The 24,033-nt window shown below is 33.7% G+C and overlaps 3 protein-coding genes across 3 annotated transcripts; all 3 read left to right on the top strand.

The window, feature by feature from the left end:
* The first annotated feature begins 7,697 nt into the window (after positions 1-7,697).
* LOC118039580 (probable serine/threonine-protein kinase PIX13) lies at positions 7,698-16,034 on the top strand. Its single transcript, XM_073406237.1, has 5 exons — positions 7,698-7,880; positions 8,498-8,883; positions 9,358-9,493; positions 9,601-10,147; positions 15,109-16,034. Exons 1-4 carry the CDS (start codon positions 7,790-7,792, stop codon positions 9,768-9,770), a joined length of 783 nt encoding a protein of 260 aa, XP_073262338.1. The 5' UTR covers positions 7,698-7,789; the 3' UTR covers positions 9,771-10,147; positions 15,109-16,034.
* A 1,498-nt stretch (positions 16,035-17,532) lies between these two features.
* On the top strand, positions 17,533-21,122 carry LOC118039579 (probable serine/threonine-protein kinase PIX13). The gene is made up of 6 exons (XM_035046325.2): positions 17,533-17,790; positions 18,322-18,707; positions 19,196-19,331; positions 19,441-19,580; positions 20,323-20,443; positions 20,593-21,122. Exons 1-6 carry the CDS (start codon positions 17,700-17,702, stop codon positions 20,913-20,915), a joined length of 1,197 nt encoding a protein of 398 aa, XP_034902216.1. The 5' UTR covers positions 17,533-17,699; the 3' UTR covers positions 20,916-21,122.
* Positions 21,123-21,713: 591 nt separating this feature from the next.
* LOC118039585 (probable serine/threonine-protein kinase PIX13) lies at positions 21,714-24,028 on the top strand. Its single transcript, XM_035046329.1, has 6 exons — positions 21,714-21,783; positions 21,850-21,923; positions 22,846-22,978; positions 23,163-23,302; positions 23,454-23,619; positions 23,703-24,028. The coding sequence occupies exons 1-6, from the start codon at positions 21,714-21,716 to the stop codon at positions 24,026-24,028; spliced, it is 909 nt and encodes a 302-aa protein (XP_034902220.1).
* The last annotated feature ends 5 nt before the right edge of the window (positions 24,029-24,033 follow it).

Below are 24,033 nucleotides of genomic sequence, written 5' to 3'. Positions count from 1 at the left end.
ATGTTTATTTGAACTTCCAAAAATGTTTTAGTTGAGTTCAATTACTTTTGTTTTTCTTGTGATTTGTTTCCTTTTAATTCTCAAGTGAAATATTTCAATTTGCAGCGTGAAGCAATGTATAGCGAAAGAAAGAAAAAATACTAGAGTTTCTTAGACCCTAAAATTACAGCTGAATTATAGAAAAAAAGTTTGATTTGATAAATTTTGAATGTCAATAACTCTTAATTTCTTAGAAGAAAATTAACGAAAAAGTATACTACTGTTATGGTAGAGGAAATAATTACTTACGCAGTAAAGTAATCACAGATATGTGGCAAATAAGCATAGACAAAAAAGTGCCATGTATTATAATTATGATTAGAAAAGTGACAATAATTATTCACATTATCCAATAATAAATGCCATAAATATCTAGTTTTTATTATTTTTTTAATCCTTTTGACTATAACTATTTCATTTTATTTCCAATGGCTGCGCTTGGATATTGATTCAAATTGTCTAGAAGTATACATATCATCTCTAGCTATATCCAAAAATTTACTAATCCGAGGCCATTATGCATGCGAATCTTTCATACAGGGCAGTAGCCGGTGAGCTTATACCCATTGATGATTGACTTGAGAATATTTTACAAGAACCTTGGGAGTAGAAGCTGTTGGGATCAATAATAACACTCTTAATTAACAGCCAAAGAGGTGAAAAAGTAAATCAATTTAATATTTTAATGCCAAACAACATGAATGAATGAAAGCTAACGTGAGTAAACTAACATGGGCAGCAGAAATAGCAGCAAAAAATACAATAAAATAAAAGGAGTAGCAATCTGTTTCATGTATGGGTGATGAGGGTTTAGGCACCAGATGGTCCCTGCAATTCCAGCTTTCTCTTGGTTTGGTCCTGTTAAGTTTATTTGTCACAGTGTCAATATTCCGCTTCTCTCTATTTTAGAACATCTGTTAACTTCGTCAAAAATGGTGCTAAATTCCACCATTAAGTGCAACATATGACGCGACATGATAGAGGTTTTAAGAAAATGTTGTGTTTAACAAAGAATTTTAAAGTTATTATTAGTTCACAAGATACTTTCATGTTGTTAATTTCATTGGTTTTTCTTCATTTTTTTTTTTGTATTTTATGATGAATTGAAGGAGAGGATTGCATCGAGATATTCACAGAAAGAAAAATTAATCTTTGGTTATAGAAATCTAGTGATTTTAAAAATTACATTTATATTTTAAAATGTTATATAACTATAGCTTAAATTTTTAAGTTGGAATAATTATTTGATACAATATCATGGTTTTAATCAACAAAATTATATAAATATATGTAAATTTCAGATTTAAAAAGTTTTTAACTTAAAGAATATACAAGATAATTACACAAATCATACAATGAGACCTAATAGATTACGGATTCAACCCATCTATCTCTTTTATGTTCTTGAAAACCTATCATTATCTCAGCAGTGATTTTCCAAGTCATGGTTTGGTCATCTTCTTCATTACTTGTAAGAAATGATCTACCCGTAAAGGGAAGTAGCAGCACACGATTACAAACACGATTACAAACAGAGATTAGGTAGATGAAACTAGGACAAATCAAAGTAAAGGGACAAATGAAAGTAAAGCATAGGAATAGAAGGAGCAAAAGCTCCCCTAAACGTGTGCGATGAGGAAGTGAAGATGTTAGGAAACATCACATGGGGAGAAGTGCAATGGAGCTAAATGGAGCAAACTGTGCCAATCTGGCAGTGAAAAAGGCTGCGTTTCTTTCTTTCTACCTTTAAAACTCAAACACTCACTTCCACACGCTAACTATTTGTGTTATCCCTTGTTTTCTTCCCTTTATAATTGTCTTAAATTTTGCCTGTACTCTTTTGCCACTCTCTTCCAACTCGTCCAGTTATTCGCCTTCATCATTCCCCATCACTCTCTCCACATTACATCCCATCATCACCCTCTTATTTACCTTTATAGCACGCTTCCTTCTTCTTCTTCTTCTTCCCCCCCCTCCCCCCTCCCTTTATTTATAATCAAATATTATTCCACCCCAAGAAAACTCTATCTCCCATAAACCTTCCCCGGCTCTCCTTTTCCTTTCTTGTGACCCCATTTGCTCTTTCTTGAATCTCTTTTGATCTGAAAGACTTGGACTTTGTTATCTTACCAGCAAATGGGTCTTGAGATTTCAGAAGAGTTCAGGCCAATTACGCCAATAAGAACAGTTTCAAGAACATGCAGTAATAGTACTACAAATAGCAGTATTGGAACAAAATTCTTTGAAGCCAAGGAAGCTGATGCGAAGAAGATTCTCAATTTTGATGAAGATCAAGAGAGCAGTAATCCTAGCACACCAAAGTCACCAACTCATATTTTGAAGTCACCTCTGGTGTGCCCACCAGCTCCAAGGAAACCTAGGCCTCCAAAGAGGAAATTGAGCCCTCCTCCACAAGGGTTCTTTGAGATTCCAGTAAACGATTCAGATTCGGTTCTTATGCTTCTCACAGCGTGTCATTCCAAGAAGATGAGAGCGACTTGAACAGATAGTATAAATCTTGCACGTAATTAATTTAGCTAATCTTTTTCTTGCTCTTAATTGCTGTTGTTTTACAGCTTGTATTATTATTTTTCATTTTTGGTTTCTGAAAAGGTTGAAAAATTGGAGTCTTGAAGGGATATCGGGGATGAATCTGTATAGCTCATTGGCTATTACTTGTATCATCAACTCTGCATTCCAAATTGCCTTCTTCTTTTTTTCCTTGCACCACTATTGTCATGAGAAGAATAAGGTGGTGTACAATGTAAATGGAATTCAATTGTTAATTTGAAACGATTATTTCTTTAATTCTACATGAAATCATTTTAAATATTAAAAATTAAATTTCAATTAAAAAGATACAAAAGTAAATGAAATGACAACCTCTCTAATTTACTAAACTAAAAAAAAAATTAATTAATTTTAGAACTATTCGGTGTTTGCAAAATTGCAAGCATTCTGCTTGAAGATCAATGAATTAACTGACATACATGGTGGATTCAATTGGATCGCTTGCTAGGAATTCTGAATTAAAGCTATATTGGTAGAGTAAATTATGCTAGCTTAGACTGATGGACAAAATCATCTATTTATTTTTATATTTTAAAAAATGTTTTTAAAAAAAATTGAAATTTTTTTATTTTTTATTTACTTCAAATTAATAATATATTTATATTATTTTCAAATTATTTTAATATGCTAATATCAAAAATAATTTTTTTAAAATAAAAAAAAATAACATTAATATATATTTTTAATAAAAAAAATTATTTAAAAAATAACTATACTGTGAAAAACACTGCAAAAGAAGCTTTATAAATGGTAAAGGGATGGATAAACCAGAAGCATACATGCACGGGCTTGGATTTCTATTCATGTTCTGTAGTTTCTCTCTTTTCAGCACCAAAACAAAATTCATTGATGACTTCAGCACTCGTCTTTTTCATCACAGAATATAAATTTTTTACCATGAAAAAGGTCAATGTGTCATCACAGAACAGAAAAACCAATTAATGTCAATGCAACGAAGATTGTTGGTTCGAAAATCATATAGAAATGATATTTTTTTATGAATTTTTCACTTCCAGATGATCATGACCTGTTACATGCTTGCTGGAAGGTAGTGTTTGGTTTGGTATATAGAAAAGAAAAGATGGTTACAAGACAAAAAAACATCATGTGTAATTGGAAGAGATGGAGATAAGATTCAAAGACAAAATTAAGCAAAATTTATGTGCACAGGACATGTATAGATGAAATTGAAAATTTACTAGATATTTTATTTTAAGATTGAAAGTTATTGTTTTATATTTTTATTTTATTTTTCTTGTTATTTTCAGATTAGATATTTTTTATAATTTTTATTTAACTTGAATTTTATTATTTATTTACTATTTAAATAGTTTTGTATGTTATCTTAAAAAAAAATAAAAAATTACTTATATATTTAAGGATAGAAATTTTTTTATTTCTTTTTCTTTACTGTTTGTAATTTTGGTTTTAAATACTTTGTCAAATTACTTATTTAACCCTTGAATAAAGTAATCTAATGCCTACTATACTCAATGGTATTTTTGTATTTTTATTTTTATAGAATAATATAATTTCCTTAAAACCTTAAAGACAAAACCAATTAAACTCTCACTCAATGACTTCTTTTTTTGTCATTTTACTTTGTTTTTATTATAAATTTTATGAGTGCTCAAGGAAGAGTTTTAAATTATATTTATTAAATATAATTAAAAAAAAAACACTTGCTATCACGCGAGGAGCTGTCCAACCACCAAATACTATCTTTCATGGTAGTGTTTGAAAGGTCTTGACTTCTCTGACCTGATAAGATGGCGCATGTGCCACCATTAATGAGGTCTAGTGCCGATGACAATATTTCCCCCTCTCTTCAGATTTGGTATGCCTTTTCATTTTCACTCTTATTAATTTTTTTTTATCATTCAAATTTCATCCTTATTATTTTTATTACTATTTTTTTTAGTCATTTTTTAAATTGATTTTTTTTTTATTTTACACTCCTTTGATTTTTTTTCCTATCAAATTTAATCCTTGTTTCCTTGATTGCTGATTCTTAGGCATTAACAAGTTTTTATTTGGAATGTTTTTTTAATTAATTTTGTTTTATGATTTCACTCTCCACTTTTTTTTTTCTAATTTCAAATTTAATCCTCGTTCTTTTGATTTTGATTTTTTTTTTTTGTTTCGACAAGTTTTTAAATAGATATTTTTAAATTGGCTCATAATAAACTTTTTAATTGTATCCAGGTCCCATGGTTTCACAAACTGCAAGTTTTTAAGATTTGATTAGGTTTAAAATGCTTGTAATGGTTTGCTTAGGTTTTACAAATATTTTTTTACTTTAACCCCTGTGATTTTCATAATCTATAAAATTTATTTTCTTATTTTTTTAATTGATGTTTATTTTAGTAGAGATTATTTTTTTAATTTTTTCATTAAATTGAATCCTCCTTGAGCTTTTTCTATCAAATTTTATTCTTATTCTTTTTGTTGTTTTTGCGGGTTTTTTCATTAATATTTTTTTTACTGATCTCATGCTTTAAAATTAAATTGGTTTAGAATTAGCCTTCTTGATTGAATTGGGGTCAAATATTTCACAAAGTATAACTTATAGATATTAGATCATGTTTAAGAGGTTTACTGGGTCTGTTCCCCCCCTTTTCTAAGCTGATGTTCTCCTATTTTTTTATCTTATTTTTTGAGTTTTTTTTTTGTTATTTCTTTTGTTTGATTCTATTATGTTAGACTTCTACGAATTTTTTTTTTCTATTTTATCCACACTATTTTTTTAATCTATAAATAATTTATCACGTTACAAATGATTTTCAATTTCATCTCCTATAATTTCTTAATCTTTCAAGTTTCATCCTAATTTTTTTAATTGCAATTTAATTTTTTAGGATCATTTTTAATTTTTATTTTCAAATTTCATCCGTATTGGATTTTTTTTCTATCAAATTTTATCTCCATTCTTTTTGTTGGTTTTTTGTTTTGCAAGTATTTTTATTAATATTTTTTCCTTGATTTCATCCTTCAAAAATAAGTTTTTTGAGAGTTAAGTATCTTGATTGAATCGAAGTCTATAATTTCACAAGTTGTAGGTTTTAGAGATTAAACTAAGTTTATAAATTTCAGTCGAGTGTGCTTGGTTTTTCATTTCTTTTCTTGAGCTTATGTTTTCTTGTTTTTTATCTTGTTTTTTGGGTTTGGTTTTATTGGGTTAACACTTTATAATTTTTTCAATATCACCCTTTATCATTTTTTTAATCTATAAACAATCTATCAAATTATAAATATTTTGCAGTTTCACCTTTTGTGATGTTTTAATCTTTTAAATTCTATATCTATTCTTTTAATTGCTATTTAGTTTATTTGAGATCAATTTGTTTTTTAAATATCATCCTCCTACGGTGTTTTTCTCTCAAATTTCTTACTTTTTTTTTTTGTTTTTTTTTTTTATAGATTTTTTTTATCAATAAATTTTTTCAACGATTCCATCCTTAAAGTATAGTTTTTTTTAATGTTTTTTAGTTGATTTATTATTATTATTAGTTTTTTATATTATTTAAATTACCACTTTAACTAATAGCTCGAGATTTGAATTTTTTCTAGACTAACATTTTTTTATACAGAAAACATATTAAGCTTAGCATATAGCGAAACATAGACAACATGTATAGTTTTTATTCAAAAGTAGTTTGATTCAACGTAAACGCCAACACAATGATTGAACTTGTCATTTGGAGATGATTTATTGAACCTATAAGCTGTAATATGTGCAATAGCCACTTCCAAAGTTGAAACTACACCATCAATGCTTTTAATCAATATAATAATACCTCATATCAATGTGCTTCTCTAGTGATGATATAAGAATACATGTAAGTAGTAGTCCCTTCAATCCAAGAATTTAAGTGCATCCATGGAAGTCCGACTCATAATTATGAAATCATAGGATGCTCATCACCTAACTCAAATCTGAATCATTTTATATTAATTTAAAAATAACATTATTTTAAGATTTTTTTAAAAAAATTAGTATAAACTTTTTCTAGATATTTTTAATTTTTTTTAAAATCAAATCTCATTTGATTTTAACTAGTCCATCGAATTGCAAATTAATTCATAAAATTATTTAAATTTTATAAATTAACTTTTATATCCAGTCTAAAACTCAACTCAAGTTAAATTAACAAGTTAATATATTGACTTAATAAATTAGTTTAGGTATAATAATCCTAATCTCACTCCATACTACTTAATTGTTAGCATGCTAAACAAGTAGACCATTATATAAATGAAAATATATGAAAATAATCAAGGAGTTAAATATATCTCAATATATATATATATATATATATATATATATATATATATGTTTGAGATTTATGAAAATCCATTTCTTAGCTTACTAAAGATTTTCATTCTTCTAAAATTAGCCATAACTTAATTCATTAAATACAACTAAAAACTTATTGAGAAAATAGTCAAGGAGAAGATGAAAATATATAGTAATATATTATTCACCTTTTTTTATATAATTCAAGAGAACGGAGCTCTTGTTGCCGTACGATACATCCAGCACTCAAGCTCTTCTTCCTTGTTCAAAGTTAACGTAAAAAAAGATGGCTCTTCCCGCTGTAAAAAGCACACAGAGAATTTAAAATTCTGACTATTTTGCTTGTTTAGTAGTGTGACGCAATTGATTTTTTAAAATATATTTTTTTAAAAACTATATAAGTTTTTATTTTAATATAAACACATTAAGATTATTAAAGTAATATTAGTTTAATATTTTTTCAAAATAAAATATTTTTAAAATGCAAATAACCAGAAAGATGATGCAAGAGTTTCAAAATGCTGACATATGAAGAAGTTGCTTTTGAAAAATATGATATTAAATAAAATATTGCGATAACCATCAAAATACCAGTGAAGGAGATTTAAATTTGTAACACATCGCTGTGTTTTCGATTTGCGATATCCATGACACGTGGCTATTAAATAACATTATTTTTTTTATAAAAAAAACTGTGCTATTATGTTTTTTTTTTTTTTTTTTTTTTTTATTTTTTTTTTTAGTGCTATTTGTTTTTTTAAAAAATCCTCTTCCCATGACACTATGTTTCTCTCCCGCTCTTTCAAGAACAGCAGGAAAAAAACAATGGTCATTACAACAAGAAGGAAAGGGTGACCCACAGATTACAGTGGCAGTCAATTAATGGGGATTTGGTGTAGCTGTTCAGCTCAGAAGCCAGCAACAACCCAAGATCAAGACCCAACACCAAGCACCGCCGACCATGTCAGTGCAGGTACCACCACAATCATTTTCAACTTCTCTTCACATTAATTCAACTATTTATTGAATGTTTCAAATTGGGTTTCTTTTGGTTTTGCTCTTACACTTCTGTAATTTGACTTAGTTGGATGGAATCCTCTCTTTTTTTGGCTTATTTCACAACATGTCCTCTGCTTGTTATATGTTTGTGACTGTGATTGGGTCTTTGTTGTTCACTGCCCCTCTACCTTTTTATTTATGTTAATGCTTTTTGGCGTTTCTAATTGTCTCTCCAACCCTTGAAGCAATGCAAAGATGACATCTTTTTTCCGGTAGCAATGTTTTATAGGGTTGCTCATTGTGTTTTCGACTCTTCAATTTGCTAGCTGTACTCTCAGGATATATTCATGGAATCTAATGGGATTAACAATTTTTCTAATGGGATAAAATACTAGTTACTCAAAAAAAAAAGAGGAGAAAAACTCCATTAGTTGGGTGCAGAAATGGTCAAATCATAGGGGACTGGTTTGTGCTTTACACTTTAAAAAAATTTTTTTTTTGGAAAATATTGCTTCCAATTTCTATTTCTGACTTCATTTTCTGATTATATGAGTTTTTCATGCTTATGCAATGGTCATACATGATTTGCAGGTAGTGATGACTTTGGAAACAGCTGGTTCTCTAGAGTAAGCACCAGCATTACATCATGGATGTCTCAACCAAGTAGCAGCTTCACATTTATCTGGGATAAAAATGTCCCTGAGAGCAGCCAATTCTCAGATGCAACTGGAAGTGGTGATGGGACTTTAGCAAATATGCAAAATGCTACCAACTCAAGTGCGAGAGTATTCACGTTGCCACAATTGAGGGCTGCAACATATAATTTTAGATCCGATATGTTACTGGGAAAAGGAGGTTTTGGTGACGTCTATAAGGGTTGGCTTAAGGAGAAGTTGCCTCCAAGTGGTATAAAGAAGACCGTCGTTGCTGTCAAGAAATTAGATACCTTCAGCATGCAAGGATTAAATGAGTGGAAGGTATATGGATTTCCAAATTCTGTATTTACTGTCATACAATCATACTGCTCTTTGTTGTGCTTAAAAATATGCTCCCTTAAATTCTTTCTTTGCTGAACCTTACAAGATCTCTTTTGGAAGAGGAATGTTAATTTATAGCTCATTTTAGTATTTATCCATTATGAATGTGTAAAATGACTTGGAACTAACTCAAGTTATATTTCTAAAAATTCTGTCTGACATCTTCACAAGTGAACAGAAAATCCATGGTATTTGAGATATCATATGTTAAGTGAATTTATCTATTGAGGTGGTTAAGGGTGTTCTGAGTTATTGATATCTTGTACCTTTGGAATTGTGATTCTATTTCTCTCTCGTTCCCCATCTTCTGTCTTTCTTTCACAAACCAAATGCACGTGCTCTTTCTGGGAGCTAGTTCTTTGTTTGAGGTAGTAAAAGTTGTTAGTTTAATCATTTGTCCATGTATTGGTGCAGGCCGAGGTGTATTTCTCCGAAAAACATTCTCACCCGAACCTGGTAAAACTATTGGGATTTTGTTCGGAATGTGGAGACCGCATCCTTGTCTATGAGTTCATGAAAAAGGGAAGCTTAAATTACCATCTCTTTGGAAGTAAGAGACATTACTACTGCTTGTAAATTTTTGCATTTAGTAGAGCCTACACTTATGCATCCAAATGTTCATATCGTTCATTCCCTACATGTTTTCCATGTTTTCAGAGCGCTCATTTCCACCACTTTCATGGGACATTAGGCTCAAGATTGCTATAGATACTGCTCGTGGTCTGGCTTACTTGCACACATTGGAAGAGCCAATAATTTACCGAGATTTCAAGTCATCGAATATACTACTTGACGAGGCAAGTTTCTATGAAGCTTGTAGATTGTAACCCATAAGCATATAAATTATGGTTGGTATTCCATGACTCCACCAATGATTGGACCAATTTCTTTCCTTTGTGGTATGGGAATTTTTATCTATAGTCTTGTACCCATCTGAACATTCCTTTCCCTCCTGCCATGAGTTCTTTCCAGTCCACCAAACATAGTTACGGGAGAATGCAACAAAAGTGTTGTCTTTCAGTAAGTGTTTGTTGAAGTATTCAAGACAGACTTATTTCCTTCCAACTTCTCTTTTTATTTTAGTTCTATAACGCGAAGCTATCAGACTTTGGCTTGTCATTTTGGGGTCCCTTGATTGATTCACATGTCAGTACAGGAATCGCAGGCACGATAGGTTACATTGATCTGGAATATCTTGCAACAGGTACTTATTATTCCTTCTGAAATCTAATTTCTCTGACATTGGTGTTGGATATTTAAGTTTGTTTCGAGTCTCTTTGATCACAACTGATTTTAAAAAAAATTCATGACCTTAATTTCATGCTCTAATTTGTTGAAGTTTGCTTCAAGAAGCTGCAGTCAACGATTCTGTTTTTCAGTTTATATTTTCCTGCAATAATAATAGCTTGTCCTAGTCTTTAGGAAGTTGTTAAATCTGTTAGTTTGTTAACAGATCATGGCTTTATTTTAGCTATTTCAGTTGTTATTTGATTCTATAAATATGTACTAGATTGCTGTCAACATTAAGCAATTCTATTTCTATTCATTCTTAATAAAGTTCTGCAGCATTAATATTTTCTTTCTTCTATTCTCTTGTTACTTCATACACACTTCTATCATCCCAAACTCCAGCAACTACAAGAATTACTTTCGTCAGATTTCTTGCTAATAAAACAGTAAACAACAGCTACTGTTCAGATTAAATTCTGGAAATCTTGTTTGCTGTTTCACTGTTTTTAATTCAAACACTTTCATTTGGTATCAGAGCTATCTTCTTGAAGGGACCTGTAATGGAGGTTGGAACAAGTTTTTCTCACATGTCTTCTCCTATCTTTGATGGAGAAAACTATCAACTGTGGGCAGTAAAGATGGAGACCTATCTGGAGGCTATGGATCTGTGGGAAGCTGTTGAGGAAGATTATGAAGTGCAACCTCTGCCTAATAATCCAACAGTTGCTCAGATCAAAAACCACAAAGAGAGAAAAACAAGGAAATCAAAAGCAAAAGCATGTCTATTTGCTGCTGTTTCCACAACCATTTTCACCAGAATTATGTCACTTCAATCAGCAAAGGATGTTTGGGATTACTTGAAGAAAGAATACGCAGGAGATGAAAGAATTCGTGGCATGCAAAGTCTCAACTTGATAAGAGAATTTGAACTGCAGAGGATGAAGGATTCCGAGTCCATAAAAGAGTACTCAGATAAATTGCTTGGAATTGTCAACAAGGTAAGATTGCTAGGTACAAGTTTCTCTGACTTCAGAATTGTAGAGAAAATCCTAGTAACTGTACCTGAGAAATATGAAGCATCCATAACCACCTTGGAGAATACCAAGGATCTGTGCAAGATCACCTTGGCAGAATTATTGAATGCCTTACAAGCTCAAGAGCAAAGGAGGCTTATGAGGCAAGATCAGATTACTGAAGGAGCATTACCAGCCAAGCATCAAGACCACGGCAAGGACAAAAGGAAATTCATTAAGAAATTTCAGGCTTCAATCAATGAAGCCACTGCTAGCACCAGAAATCAAGGCAAAGGAAGAAACTCAAATAGAGGCTATCCACCTTGTAAGTTTTGTGGAAGAACAGGTCATCCACCATTCAAATGCTGGAAAAGGCCTGATGCAAAATGTAACAAGTGCAATCAGCTTGGACATGAGGCTGTTATATGCAAGAACAAATTTCAGGTGAGGGAAGCAGATGCTCAAATTGCTGAGAATGATGATGAAGATCAGATTTTTTGTGGCAACCTGTTTTTCAACCAAGAGCTCCTCAGAATGTTGGCTGATCGACAGTGGTTGTACAAACCACATGACTTATGACAGAACCCTTTTCAAAGACTTGCAGTCCACTGAAATCACAAAGGTTCGAATAGGAAATGGTGACTATATTTCAGCAAAGGGAAAAGGAACCATTTCAATTACAACAAACTCAGGTACAAAATCTATTTCAGATGTTCTTTACGTACCTGATATTGATCAAAATTTGCTGAGTGTGGGTCAGCTAATAGAAAAGGGATTCAAAGTTACATTTGAACATCATTGCTGCCTCATATATGATGCTGCTGGCCAGAAAATTTTACAAGTCAAAATGAAAGGGAAAAGCTTTTCATTTTTTCCAACCGAGGAAGAGCATACAGCCTATTCCACAAATACAAGCATTACTGAAACTTGGCACAAGAGACTTGGGCATTGTCATCTCCAGCGAATGCTGACAATGAAGAAGAATGAAGTGATAAGAGGATTACCTGCTCTTTCTGATCAAATGCTGAATTGTCATGCTTGTCAATTTGGCAAACAAAGGAGGCTGCCTTTTCCTAAATCTTCTTGGAAGGCATCTCAAAAGCTGCAACTCATTCATACAGATGTAGCAGGACCTCAAAGAACACCATCACTGAAAGGTAGTCTCTACCACATTGTGTTCATTGATGATTTTTCAAGGATGTGCTGGATTTTCTTCTTAAAGTTCAAGTCAGAGGTTGCTGGAGTTTTCTGGAAATTCAAGAAGATGGTGGAAAATCAGAGTGGCTGCAAGATTCAAAGTATAAGATCAGATAATGGGAAGGAGTATACTTCAGCAACATTTAATCTATTCTGTGAAGAAGCTGGAATTGTACATCAGCTCACTGCTCCCTACACTCCAGAGCAAAATGGGGTTAGTGAAAGGAGAAATAGATATGTGATGGAGATGGCTAGGTGTATGTTGCATGACAAGGAGTTGCCGAAAGAATTCTGGGCAGAGGCAGCAAATACAGCAGTCTTTCTTCAAAACAGACTTCCAGCCAAGTTTTTGAATGAAAGAACACCATTTGAAGTCTGGTATGGATATAAACCTTCACTGAACTTTCTTAAAGTATTTGGCAGTGTGTGTTTTGTCCATATTCCTCAGGTCAAGCGTGACAAGCTTGATAAGAAAGCACTTCCAGGCATATTTGTGGGATACAGCTTAGTCTCCAAAGCATACAAAGTGTATCATCCACAAACAAAGAAGATATCAATTACAAGGGATGTTCACTTCAATGAAGATGAGCAATGGGACTGGAAGAATCTTCAGCAAAGCACTCCTTCTGAAGATCAAATAGCTCCTCAATGGCAGAATGAACTTGAAGATGATCCTCCAGTTAGAGGCACAAGGCTGCTATCAGACATCTATCAAAGATGCAACATTGCATTTTATGAACCTGCTGGATATGAAGAGGCACTTAAAGACAGCAAATGGAAGAAGGCCATGGAGGAGGAATTGTCAATGATTCAGAAAAACAATACCTGGACATTAGTTGACAAACCTGAAGGCAGAAAAGTTATTGGAGTGAAGTGGATATATCGAACAAAGCTGAATGCAGATAACTCCATCAACAAACACAAGGCCCAGGCTTGTTGTTAAAGGGTATGCTCAGATTTTTGGTGTTGATTATTCTGACACATTTGCACCTGTTGCTAGACTGGACACAATCAGATTGCTGCTAGCAATCTCAGCACAAAAGGGCTGGAAAGTGTTTCAGTTAGATGTAAAATCAGCCTTCTTAAATGGAGTTTTACAAGAAGAAATATATGTGGAGCAGCCGGATGGATTTGTGATTCAAGGAGCAGAGGATAAGGTCTACCTTTTGCAAAAAGCTCTCTATGGGCTGAAGCAAGCTCCTAGAGCTTGGTACAGCCGGATTGATGAGCATTTGCTAAATTTAGGCTTTGTAAAAAGCTTATCTGAGGCCACTCTGTATGTCAAACTGAAGGACAATGATGTTCTTATAATGTCTCTTTATGTTGATGACCTTTTGGTGACAGGTAGTAATGAATTGCTGGTTGAAGAATTCAAACAAGAAATGATGAATGTGTTTGAAATGACCGATCTTGGTCTTATGACTTATTTTCTTGGAATGGAGGTCAAGCAAAGTCAGAATGAAGTCTTCATCTGCCAGAAGAAATATGCAAAGGAAATATTGAAGAAATTTCAAATGGAAGAATGTAAAGCAACCAGCACACCAATGAACCAAAAGGAAAAGCTAAGCAAGAATGATGGGGCAGATAAAGTTGATGAAGGACACTTTAGAAGCATGATTGGATGCTTAATGTATCTTACAACAACAAGGCCTGATATTCTATTTGCTGTAAGTCTCTTATCACGTTTTATGCTTGGTGCTAGTGAATTACATTTAAGAGCAGCAAAGAGAATATTGAGGTATGTTAAAGGGACTATCAGCTACGGGGTCAAATTTCAGAAGTGTCAAAGCTTCAAGTTGTATGGTTTTTCAGATAGTGACTGGGCTGGTTCCCTTGATGATATGAGAAGCACTTCAGGATACTGTTTTAATCTCGGTTCTGGAGTTTTTTCTTGGTGTTCAAAGAAGCAGGAGATTGTAGCACAATCCACAGCTGAAGCAGAATTTATTGCAGCCACAGCAGCTGTAAACCAGGCTCTATGGCTTAAAAAAATCTTAAGTGATTTGTCAATGGAGGAAAGAGAACCAACAGAGATTTCAGTAGACAATCAAGCTGCTATTGCAATCTCTCATAATCCAGTATTTCATGGAAAGACAAAGCACTTCAACATCAAGCTTTATTTTTTACGGGAAGTGCAGAAAAATGGTGATATTAAGTTAATTTATTGCAAGTCTGAAGATCAACTTGCTGACTTATTTACAAAACCACTTCCAGTAAGTAGGTTTGAGTATCTAAGGAAAATGTTAGGAGTTTGCATTTCTTAAAGCAAGGAGGAGTGTTGAAGTTTGCTTCAAGAAGCTGCAGTCAACGATTCTGTTTTTCAGTTTATATTTTCCTGCAATAATAATAGCTTGTCCTAGTCTTTAGGAAGTTGTTAAATCTGTTAGTTTGTTAACAGATCATGGCTTTATTTTAGCTATTTCAGTTGTTATTTGATTCTATAAATATGTACTAGATTGCTGTCAACATTAAGCAATTCTATTTCTATTCATTCTTAATAAAGTTCTGCAGCATTAATATTTTCTTTCTTCTATTCTCTTGTTACTTCATACACACTTCTATCATCCCAAACTCCAGCAACTACAAGAATTACTTTCGTCAGATTTCTTGCTAATAAAACAGTAAACAACAGCTACTGTTCAGATTAAATTCTGGAAATCTTGTTTGCTGTTTCACTGTTTTTAATTCAAACACTTTCATAATTGATGTTGTGCTGGTTGGTTAGGACATTTGCATGTGAAGAGTGATGTGTACGGGTTTGGAGTTGTTATGGTTGAGATGCTAACTGGTTTACGTGCAATCGACATGAAACGTCCAAGTGGGAAACAGATACTTGTTGACTGGGCTAAACCTTATCTGACAAACAGAAGCAAGTTGAAAAATCTAATGGACTCCCGGTTGAAAGGGAAATTTCCTCCCAAAGAGGCTTACCAAATAGCTCACCTTGCTATTAAATGTCTTCAACACAATCCCCGCTTCCGGCCATCAATGGCAGAAATTGCTGAGACACTCGAACAGATTGATGCCATCCATATGAGATTGGGTTAGCCTAAAATTCATTCTGGTTATCGTAGTGGTTTGTAGTGTTTTAGTACTCTTATTCATTAGTTGTCATCACAGATGAGAGATCTCTGGTGTACTTTCTTCATATAACTTACACGAGAATACATAATTAGCTACCATGAAGTGCTCTGAGTTTATGTGACTAGCTGTAGCAGAAAGAGTTGGGCGTGTTTGGCCATCTTACAGTGTACGCTTATCATTTGTTTGATTCATGCACTGGTTCAATTTTCCTTGGCAATGTGATACAGTCATTTCTGTCATTGCACTGCTGGACTTGTATTGATTTGAGTATTTTTAGCAAAGAATCTGTAATCATTGGAAGCCTGTTTATGCGTTATTGGAAAAGTGGATTTAGGCCGCACAAACAAATAGGCAATTTGGCGTCCCGACGTAACTTTTCTTTCTCCCATTCTGTATTTTCTGCGGTTAGATCTTCACTTTCTTCTTTGTTGCCATGTTTGAAGAGCGGCCAGTTCCACCACTTCCGTGGGATATGAGGATGAAGATTGTGAAGGATACTGCTACAGGCCTGGCTTACTTGCACACATTGGAATAGCCAACAACATACAGAGACTTCAAGTCCTCAAATATAGTCCTGGACGAGATAGGGTTCTATGCAACTTAATCAGATAACATTATCCCTGAAACCCTCTGTTTTTTTTTTTTTTTTAAAATGATCCTGTATCTGTATCTACCTTTCCGTAGCCATTTTAGGAGATGAATGGCAGATGTTATATTATGAATGCTGCGACTCGGTTCCAGTGATTAGACCTACTTGTAGTTACAGTGACACGAAGAACCTTCATACACACCATACTTTTGAAGTTATAGCCGTTAATTCACCATACTATTGAAGTAATAGATGGATTTTTGAAAATTAGTTTGATTTTTTTTTTTGACAAAAAATACAGGTAAAAAAAAAAAAAAACTTTTGCTAAATAGAATAAGTGCTTACATAATGTTGAAGGTATATCAAAACTTTAAAGACAACGCTATCGTATTATTAGAAAAATCATAAATTAAATTACAATAAAAAAAATCATTAATGATTATCAGAGTAAATCATACACGCCATTCAAAAATAAATGATCTATTGAACCTAGAAGCTGTAATCTGTGCAATAGCCACTTCCTGAGTTGAAACTACACCATCAATGGTGATTTAATCAATTGCATGATAGCTCATATCAATGTGTTTTATCTGGTGATGATAAGCCTCATATCAATGATGATTTAAGAATAAATGCAAGTAATAGTTCCTTCAATCCAAAGACTATATGCCGGTGCATATAAGCAAGTTCGCACTATATTTATAAAATTCTGCCAAACCCATTGATCTACTTTAAAATCTCGATTATGAATTAGAATAATATTGTTATAAGAGTTTTATATATAATTTTTTTTTAGAGAATATTATGTTAGATTAAAAAAAATCAAATCAATTTTATTGAGATTTTGAGTAGGCTGATTGGGTTGTAATTTAACTTCCTAGGATTTAAATAAATCAATTTTTATTCGGTTTGATACGAAACTTAACTTGAGTCAAGTTTTGTATTGGTTGGACTAGCTAGGGTTAATAACACTATTCCCACTCCAGACTATTTGATTTTTTAGCATACTAAACAAGTAAACCATTATATAAATGAAAATTAACAAAGAATTAAATCTATCGGGAAATATATGAAAATCCGTTTCTTAACTTATTATTATATTTGTTATCTTAAAATTATCCATAACTTAGAGCTTGTTTGATATTGTGATAATGATTATTTTTCTAAGTATATTTTACTAGAAGATGCATCGAAATAATATTTTTTTAATTTTTAATTTTTTTTATATCAACATGATTTTAAAATACTAAAAACAAATTTAAGTGAATAAAAATAAAAATAAAAATTTTTAAAGCACTTTTAAAATGCAAAAACAAATAGACTCTTAATCCATTAAAATATAACTAAAAACTTATTAATAAAATAGTCAAGGGACCATATTGAGAAAACATAAAAACTAGAAGGATGAAATACTGTAATATACTATCAGCCTTTATATTTTTTAGAAGTAAATGAGAAGCACTGCCACCTAATGATATTCAAACTCTACCTCATGTTCAAAGTCAACGTCAAAAAAGATGTCTGTTCCCTTGGCATGGTCACTTTCTGTTCCTCTCCCTCTCTTTCATGAACTGCAGGAAAAATCAGTGGTCATTACGACAAGAAGGGAAGAGTGACACACAGATTGCAGCAGCTGTTAATTAATGGGGATCTGTTGTAGCTGTTCAGCTCACAAGCCAGCTACAACACAAGATCAAGACCCAACACCAAGCACCGCCGACCATGTCAGTGCAGGTACCACCGCAATCATTTTCAACATCTCTTTACATTAATTTTACTATTCATTGGATGTTTCAAATTGGGTTTGTTTTGGTTTTGGTCTTACACTTCTGTCATTCGACTTGTTTGGATATTTTTTACTACATGTCCTCTGTGGCTGTGATTGAGTCGTTTTTGTTGGTGCCCCTCTACCCTTCTATTGATGTGAATGCCTTTTGGCGTTGCTAATTGGCTCTCCAATCCTTGAAGCAATGCAAAGATGGCATCCTTTTGCCTTTAGCAACGTTTTACAAGGTTGCTCATTGTGTTTTCGATTCTTCAATGCGTTGCTAACTGTAATCGCAGGATATATTCACTGAATCTAATGGAATTAACAATATTTCTAATGGGATAAAATACTAGTTATTCAAAAAAAAAAAAAATTCCATTAGTTGGGCGCAGATTTTTTAATTTTTGGAAAATATTGGTTCCAATTTCTGTTTGTGATTTCATTCTCTGATTATTTGAGTTTTGCATGCTTATGCAATGGTCGTACATGTTTTGTAGGTAGCGATGACTTTGGCAACGGCTGGTTCTCTATAGCAAGCATTAGCATTACAACATGGATGTCTCTTCCAAGTAGCAGCTTCACAACTATTTGGGGTAAAAATGTCCCTGAGAGCAGCCAATTCTCAGATGCAACTGGAAGTGGTGATGGGGCCTTAGCAAACGGGCAAAATGCTACCAACTCAAGCGTGACAGTATTCACATTGGCGCAACTGAGGGCTGCAACATATAATTTTAGATCTGATATGGTGTTGGGAAAAGGAGGTTTTGGCGATGTTTATAAGGGTTGGCTTAAGGAGAAGTTGCCTCCAAGGGGCATAAAGAAGACGGCCGTTGCTGTCAAGAAATTGGATTCTTCCAGCATGCAAGGATTAAAAGAGTGGAAGGTATGTGGATTTCCAAATTTTGTATGTACTCTCTGTCATACAGTCATTCTGTTCTATGTTGTGCTTAAAGATAGGCTCCATTATATTCTTTCTTTGCTGAACCTTCCAATATGTCTTTTGGAAGAGGAATGATAGTTTATAGATCATTTTAATATTTATCCCATGTGAATGTGTAAAATGACTAGGGTCTAATTCAAGTTATATTTCTAAAAATTCTGTCTGACATCTTCACAAGTGAACAGAAAATCCATGGTATTTGTGATTTCATACATTAATTGAAGTTATCTATTGAGGTGGTTAAGGGAGTTCTGAGTTATTGATATCATGTACCTTTGGAATTGTGACCGTTTTCTATTTCTTTCTGGCTCTCTCATTCCCCTTCTGTCTTTCCCTCACAAACCCAAATGCATGTGCTCTTTCGGGAGCAAGTTCTTTGTTTTAAGCAGTATAAGTTGTTTGCTTAATCATTTGTCCATGTGTTGGTGCAGGCTGAGGTGTATTTCTTAGGAACACATTCTCACCCAAACCTAGTAAAGCTATTGGGATATTGTTCGGAAAGTGGAGAGCGCATCCTTGTCTATGAATTCATGAAAAAGGGAAGCTTAAATTACCATCTCTTTGGAAGTAAGATACATTTACGACCGCTTGTAAATTTTAGCATTTTTGCAGAAACTACACTTCTGCATCTAAATATTCATTTCCTTAATTCTCTACATGTTTTCTGTGTTTTAAGAGCGCTCAGTTCCACCACTTTCATGGGACATTAGGCTCAAGATTGCTATAAATATTGCTCGTGGTTTGGCTTACTTGCACACATTGGAAAAACCAATAATTTACCGAGATTTCAAGTCCTCAAATATACTACTTGATGAGGCAAGTTTTCTATGAAGCTTGTAGATTGTAACTCATAAATATAGAAATTATATCAAAGAATTGTCTCAACTTAAAAATTTAAGCTATTAGATGAGATTTCAAGATATGATTTATATATGACTATATTATTTTGTGTTTAATTTTTATCAAACAGAATGGGGGTGGTGAGATTCAAACTCGTGACTGCTGGGTCAAGAAGGTTCTGATATCATGTTAAAGAACCACTTCACCAAATAGATTAAGCTATTAGATGAGGTCTCAAGAATAGTTTTATATAACTTTATAACACACCTTCTTCAGTAAAAGGCTTTTGGATTTGAAATTTGCATGGATCCACACTACCTTGTGCTTAATTTTTATCAAATAAAATGATGATGGTGAAATTTAAACTCATGACTGCCTGGTCAATAAGGCTCTGATACCATATCAAATAACTATCTCACCTAAAAATATAAGCTATTAAGTGAGGCTCCAACATATAATTTATATAATTTTCTAACAAATTATGTATGCTATTTCATGACTCCACCAATGATTGGACCAATTTCTTGCCATTGTGGTATGATAATTTTTATGTAGAGTCTTGTACCCACCTGAACATTCCTTTTCCTCCTGCCATGAGTTATTTCCGGTTCATAAAAAATAGTTATTAGAGAATGCAAAAAAAGTGTTATCTTTCCGAAAGTGTTTGTTTTATTATTCAAGAGGACTTATTTCCTTCCAAATTCTCCTTTTATTTTAGTTCTATAACGCGAAGCTATCAGACTTTGGCTTGTCATTTTGGGGTCCCTTGATTGATTCACATGTCAGTACAAGAATTGCAGGCACGATGGGTTACATTGATCCGGAATATCTTGCAACAGGTACTTATTATTCCTTCTGAAATTGAATTTCTCTGACATTGGTGTTGGTTGTTTAAGTTTGTTTTCAACCTCTTTGATGACAACTGATTTAAAAACTTATGTCATGACCTTAATTTCATGCTCTAACTGATGGTCTGCTGGTTGGTTAGGACATTTGCATGTGAAGAGTGATGTATACGGGTTTGGAGTTGTTGTTGTTGAGATGCTAACTGGTTTACGTGCAATCGACAAGAAACGTCCCAGTGGGAAACAGATACTTGTTGACTGGGTTAAACCTTATCTGACAAACAGAAGAAAGTTGAAAAAAATAATGGACACCCGGTTGAGAGGTAGATATCCTCCCAAAGAGGCTTCCCAAATAGCTCACCTTGCTATTAAATGTCTTCAACAGGAGTCCCGCTTCCGGCCATCAATGACAGAAATTTCTGAGACACTTGAACAGATTGATGCCATCCATATGAGATTGGGATAGCCTAAAATTTATTCTGGTTATCACAATGGTTTTTAGTGTTTTAGTATTCTTCTTCATTAATTCAATTTTCCTTAGCAATGTCATACAGTTATTTTTGTCGTTGCACTGCTGAACTTGTATTGATTCGACCATTTTTAGGAAAATCTGTAATTATTGGAAGCCTGTTTATGCTTTATTTGAAAAAGGGATTAGTGGTGATTTACTCAACTTTGTTATCACCGTTTCTTGTAAGTTGGTAGACAACAGACTCTGGCTGTACTAATGCTGTGCTGTTTTCTTGTAACCCTCTGTACCACAGATGAATATCCCAGAATTCAAGTAAATTGGAATAATTAGGGTGACATTGTATTCTGATAAGAGAAACGCTAACCACATTGGTTGTCAGTGATGCAAATGTGCAAATCTCATTGCACTTGTGGATCACATGATCTTACATGCTGTGGATTTTCAGTCACATGACTTGGTGGGAAAAACTCCTCTTTTCCCATCCAGTCTTGATCTAAGCATCTGACATTGTTCCCCGTTCATGGAAGCACAGTGGAGTTGCAATGAAACCTGAAAAAAAGCAAATCTTATTTTCCTTTATGATCCTTGCACGGAAATCATAAACAGGAGCATTGAAGGTTGCGCCAAACCCTATTTGAAGAGTCTGTGCAGAGCAGACTAATCATGTTATCCGAGACAGTGCGCAAACTAGTAGGATCTGCAGCACCAATAGATTTCGTTGTTTGTGTTCTACGTAGGCCTAGTCTCTGCAATAAAATTTCCTTTAAAGACAGGAGCACATAAAGCCATTTGATGGGTATTTGCTCTCAACCCGACAAGCCAAAGTCAGACCCTGTACCAAGCTTTATTGATATCAGTGCAGGTATAACAAAAATATTCCTTTTTTCTTAAAAAAATATTTCCTCATTTTCAGCTCCGAATTCTGCAGTTTTTAGCTTGAAGTTGTCTCTGAAGCAGGTGATGCATCTTTTGTCAGTGCCAACAGCTGGCTCACTGCTGCAAGTACTTGTGTTACAACATGAGCATCTCAAGTAAGTGGCAATTTTACAAGTATCTGGGGTAAGAATAATGCCACTGAGAAAACCGAGTGCTCAGATGCAAACTACGATAAGGATTTTTTAAAAGGAGATGTTAATATTGCTGGCACAAACCTGAGAGTTTTCTCATACGCACAATTAGACGCTGCCACTAATAATCTTAGAAGGGACATGATGGTGGCTAGGGGAGTTTTCAGCTTTGTACACGAGGGTTGGCAAAAGAAGAAAATACCATTAATAGGGATAAAGAAGTCAGTCATTGTTATCAAGAAATTGAGTGCAGGTAGCTAGCAAGGAGGTAAGCAGTGGCGGAAATTTGATTTTGAATTGTCTTTGAAAAGTATTGCACTAATTCATTATACAACAATTATTTTGTAATCCTGAGTTTTTCAGTTCTTAGGCATACTTTATTCATTGTTTGGTGATATGAGGTGAAATTATTGGTAGCTTGTGGAGATATTGTTTTTAGCTCTTCTGTTCTTAATTTTAAAGGCATAATAAGGTGCAACAAGGAGAGGGTTTTAAGAAAGATGGTCGATGTTGGTAGCTTAGAAAAATTGACAATTGGCCAAACTTATACGAACTCATTGAAGGGGAGAAATTCATACTTCATCCACATCAGAAGGAAAGGGTCAACGAAGCAAGGATCATCTAGCTACTTAGTTCTTCCAGTTTTCTTATATTTTGATCGTGGTAGAATAATTTAGATTTCTTGATATTCTTGACCTATAGAATCAGGGCTCTCTCTCTATATAAATAACACACACACCAGACAGAGAGAAGTGTTCTATTTTAACAGTTTCTTAAATCTTGGTTGTGATTTTATTTAATAGTAAGTTGTTTTGTAAGAATTACATGCTTAATGGGTTGTTCACATCCTGGTGCAGGCAGAGGTGAATATTCTGGGAAAGCTTTCCCATCCTAACCTTGTTAAGCTGTTGGGATACTGTCATGAGAAAGAGGTTCCCCTTGTCTATGAGTTTATGCAAAATGATTGCTTAAATTACCATCTATTTGGAAGCAAGAGCTAATAATCCTTATTTACCGTCTATCTGGAACTATAAGATTGCAACTCATTGAATTATTTTCTGTTTGAAAGTTTAACATAGCATCCAAATGCATGAGAATTTCTGCACATCTATAATTTTGTTTGTTGCAATAAGAATTGGTTCAAGTCTTTGTACATATGTTTCTTCCGGTGCAGAGGGCTCAATTCAGCCTCTTCCATGGGACATAAGGTTAAAGGTTGCTGTGGGAATCACTCAAGGCCTGGCTTACTTGCACTCTCCAGAGGTGTTGGTAATTCACAGAGATCTAAGATCTTCAAATATACTTCTTGATAAGGTATAATTCAGTTTATCTGTGAATTGCTACCTATGAAAATTTTAAAGAACTGGGTTCAACCCATCCAGTCTTCCACTCACATCGAAGAGCAGGAAGCCTAGTTGATATATATGTGACCAAAAATTTAATTTCTCTTTCAGAAAATTGTCAGAGGATCCATAATACTGATGTTACTTCTATGTTTTGGTTTTACTCCAGTTCTATAATGCAAAGATATCAGATTTTGGCTTGGCATCAGTTCTTTCACCTGATGATTCCCGTGTCGAAACTCGTGATGGGCACGTATGGTTATGCTGCTCCTGAGATCATGAGGGCAGGTAATATTTCTTGTTCTCAAAGTCTTTCAGTTCAGAGTCCGTGTGATATGCTAAGTGACATTATTTTGTTGCTGATTGATGAGGAAGATTTTACGCAAAGAGTGATGTCTTTAGTTTTGGAGTTGTTCTGGTTGAGATGCTAACAGGTTCACGGGCGATTGATACGAAACGTCCAAATGGCAAAGATGTAGTGGTGAACTGGGTCATTCCATTTCTATCAAACAAAAGAAAGCTGAAAAAAAAAACAATGGACACTCGGTTAGAGGGGAAATATCCCATCAAAGAAGCTTCACTAATAGCCCAGTTTGCTATTAGGTGTCTTCAACTTGAACCCAAGTTCCGGCCATCCATGAAAGAAATCGCTGAGACATCGGAACAGATTGTAGCCCATCAACTTAAAGCTACCTGAGCATA

The sequence above is a fragment of the Populus alba genome, chromosome 18 (assembly GCF_005239225.2).
Source record: "Populus alba chromosome 18, ASM523922v2, whole genome shotgun sequence".
Taxonomy (NCBI): Eukaryota; Viridiplantae; Streptophyta; class Magnoliopsida; order Malpighiales; family Salicaceae; genus Populus; species Populus alba.
This window is presented reverse-complemented; position numbering and strand designations above follow the sequence as displayed.

Bases quoted from the DNA above. Each gene is read 5' to 3' on its own strand.
- LOC118039580 (XM_073406237.1), top strand. From the start codon at position 7,790: ATGGGGATTTGGTGTAGCTGTTCAGCTCAGAAGCCAGCAACAACCCAA. The intron at 8,884-9,357 runs GTATATGGATTT...GTATTGGTGCAG, and splicing joins AAGGATTAAATGAGTGGAAG to GCCGAGGTGTATTTCTCCGA. The intron at 9,494-9,600 runs GTAAGAGACATT...CCATGTTTTCAG, and splicing joins AAATTACCATCTCTTTGGAA to AGCGCTCATTTCCACCACTT.
- LOC118039579 (XM_035046325.2), top strand. From the start codon at position 17,700: ATGGGGATCTGTTGTAGCTGTTCAGCTCACAAGCCAGCTACAACACAA. The intron at 19,581-20,322 runs GCAAGTTTTCTA...CTTTTATTTTAG, and splicing joins CAAATATACTACTTGATGAG to TTCTATAACGCGAAGCTATC. The intron at 20,444-20,592 runs GTACTTATTATT...CTGGTTGGTTAG, and splicing joins TCCGGAATATCTTGCAACAG to GACATTTGCATGTGAAGAGT.
- LOC118039585 (XM_035046329.1), top strand. From the start codon at position 21,714: ATGGGTATTTGCTCTCAACCCGACAAGCCAAAGTCAGACCCTGTACCA. The intron at 21,924-22,845 runs GTACTTGTGTTA...ATCCTGGTGCAG, and splicing joins CAGCTGGCTCACTGCTGCAA to GCAGAGGTGAATATTCTGGG. The intron at 23,303-23,453 runs GTATAATTCAGT...GAAAATTGTCAG, and splicing joins CAAATATACTTCTTGATAAG to AGGATCCATAATACTGATGT.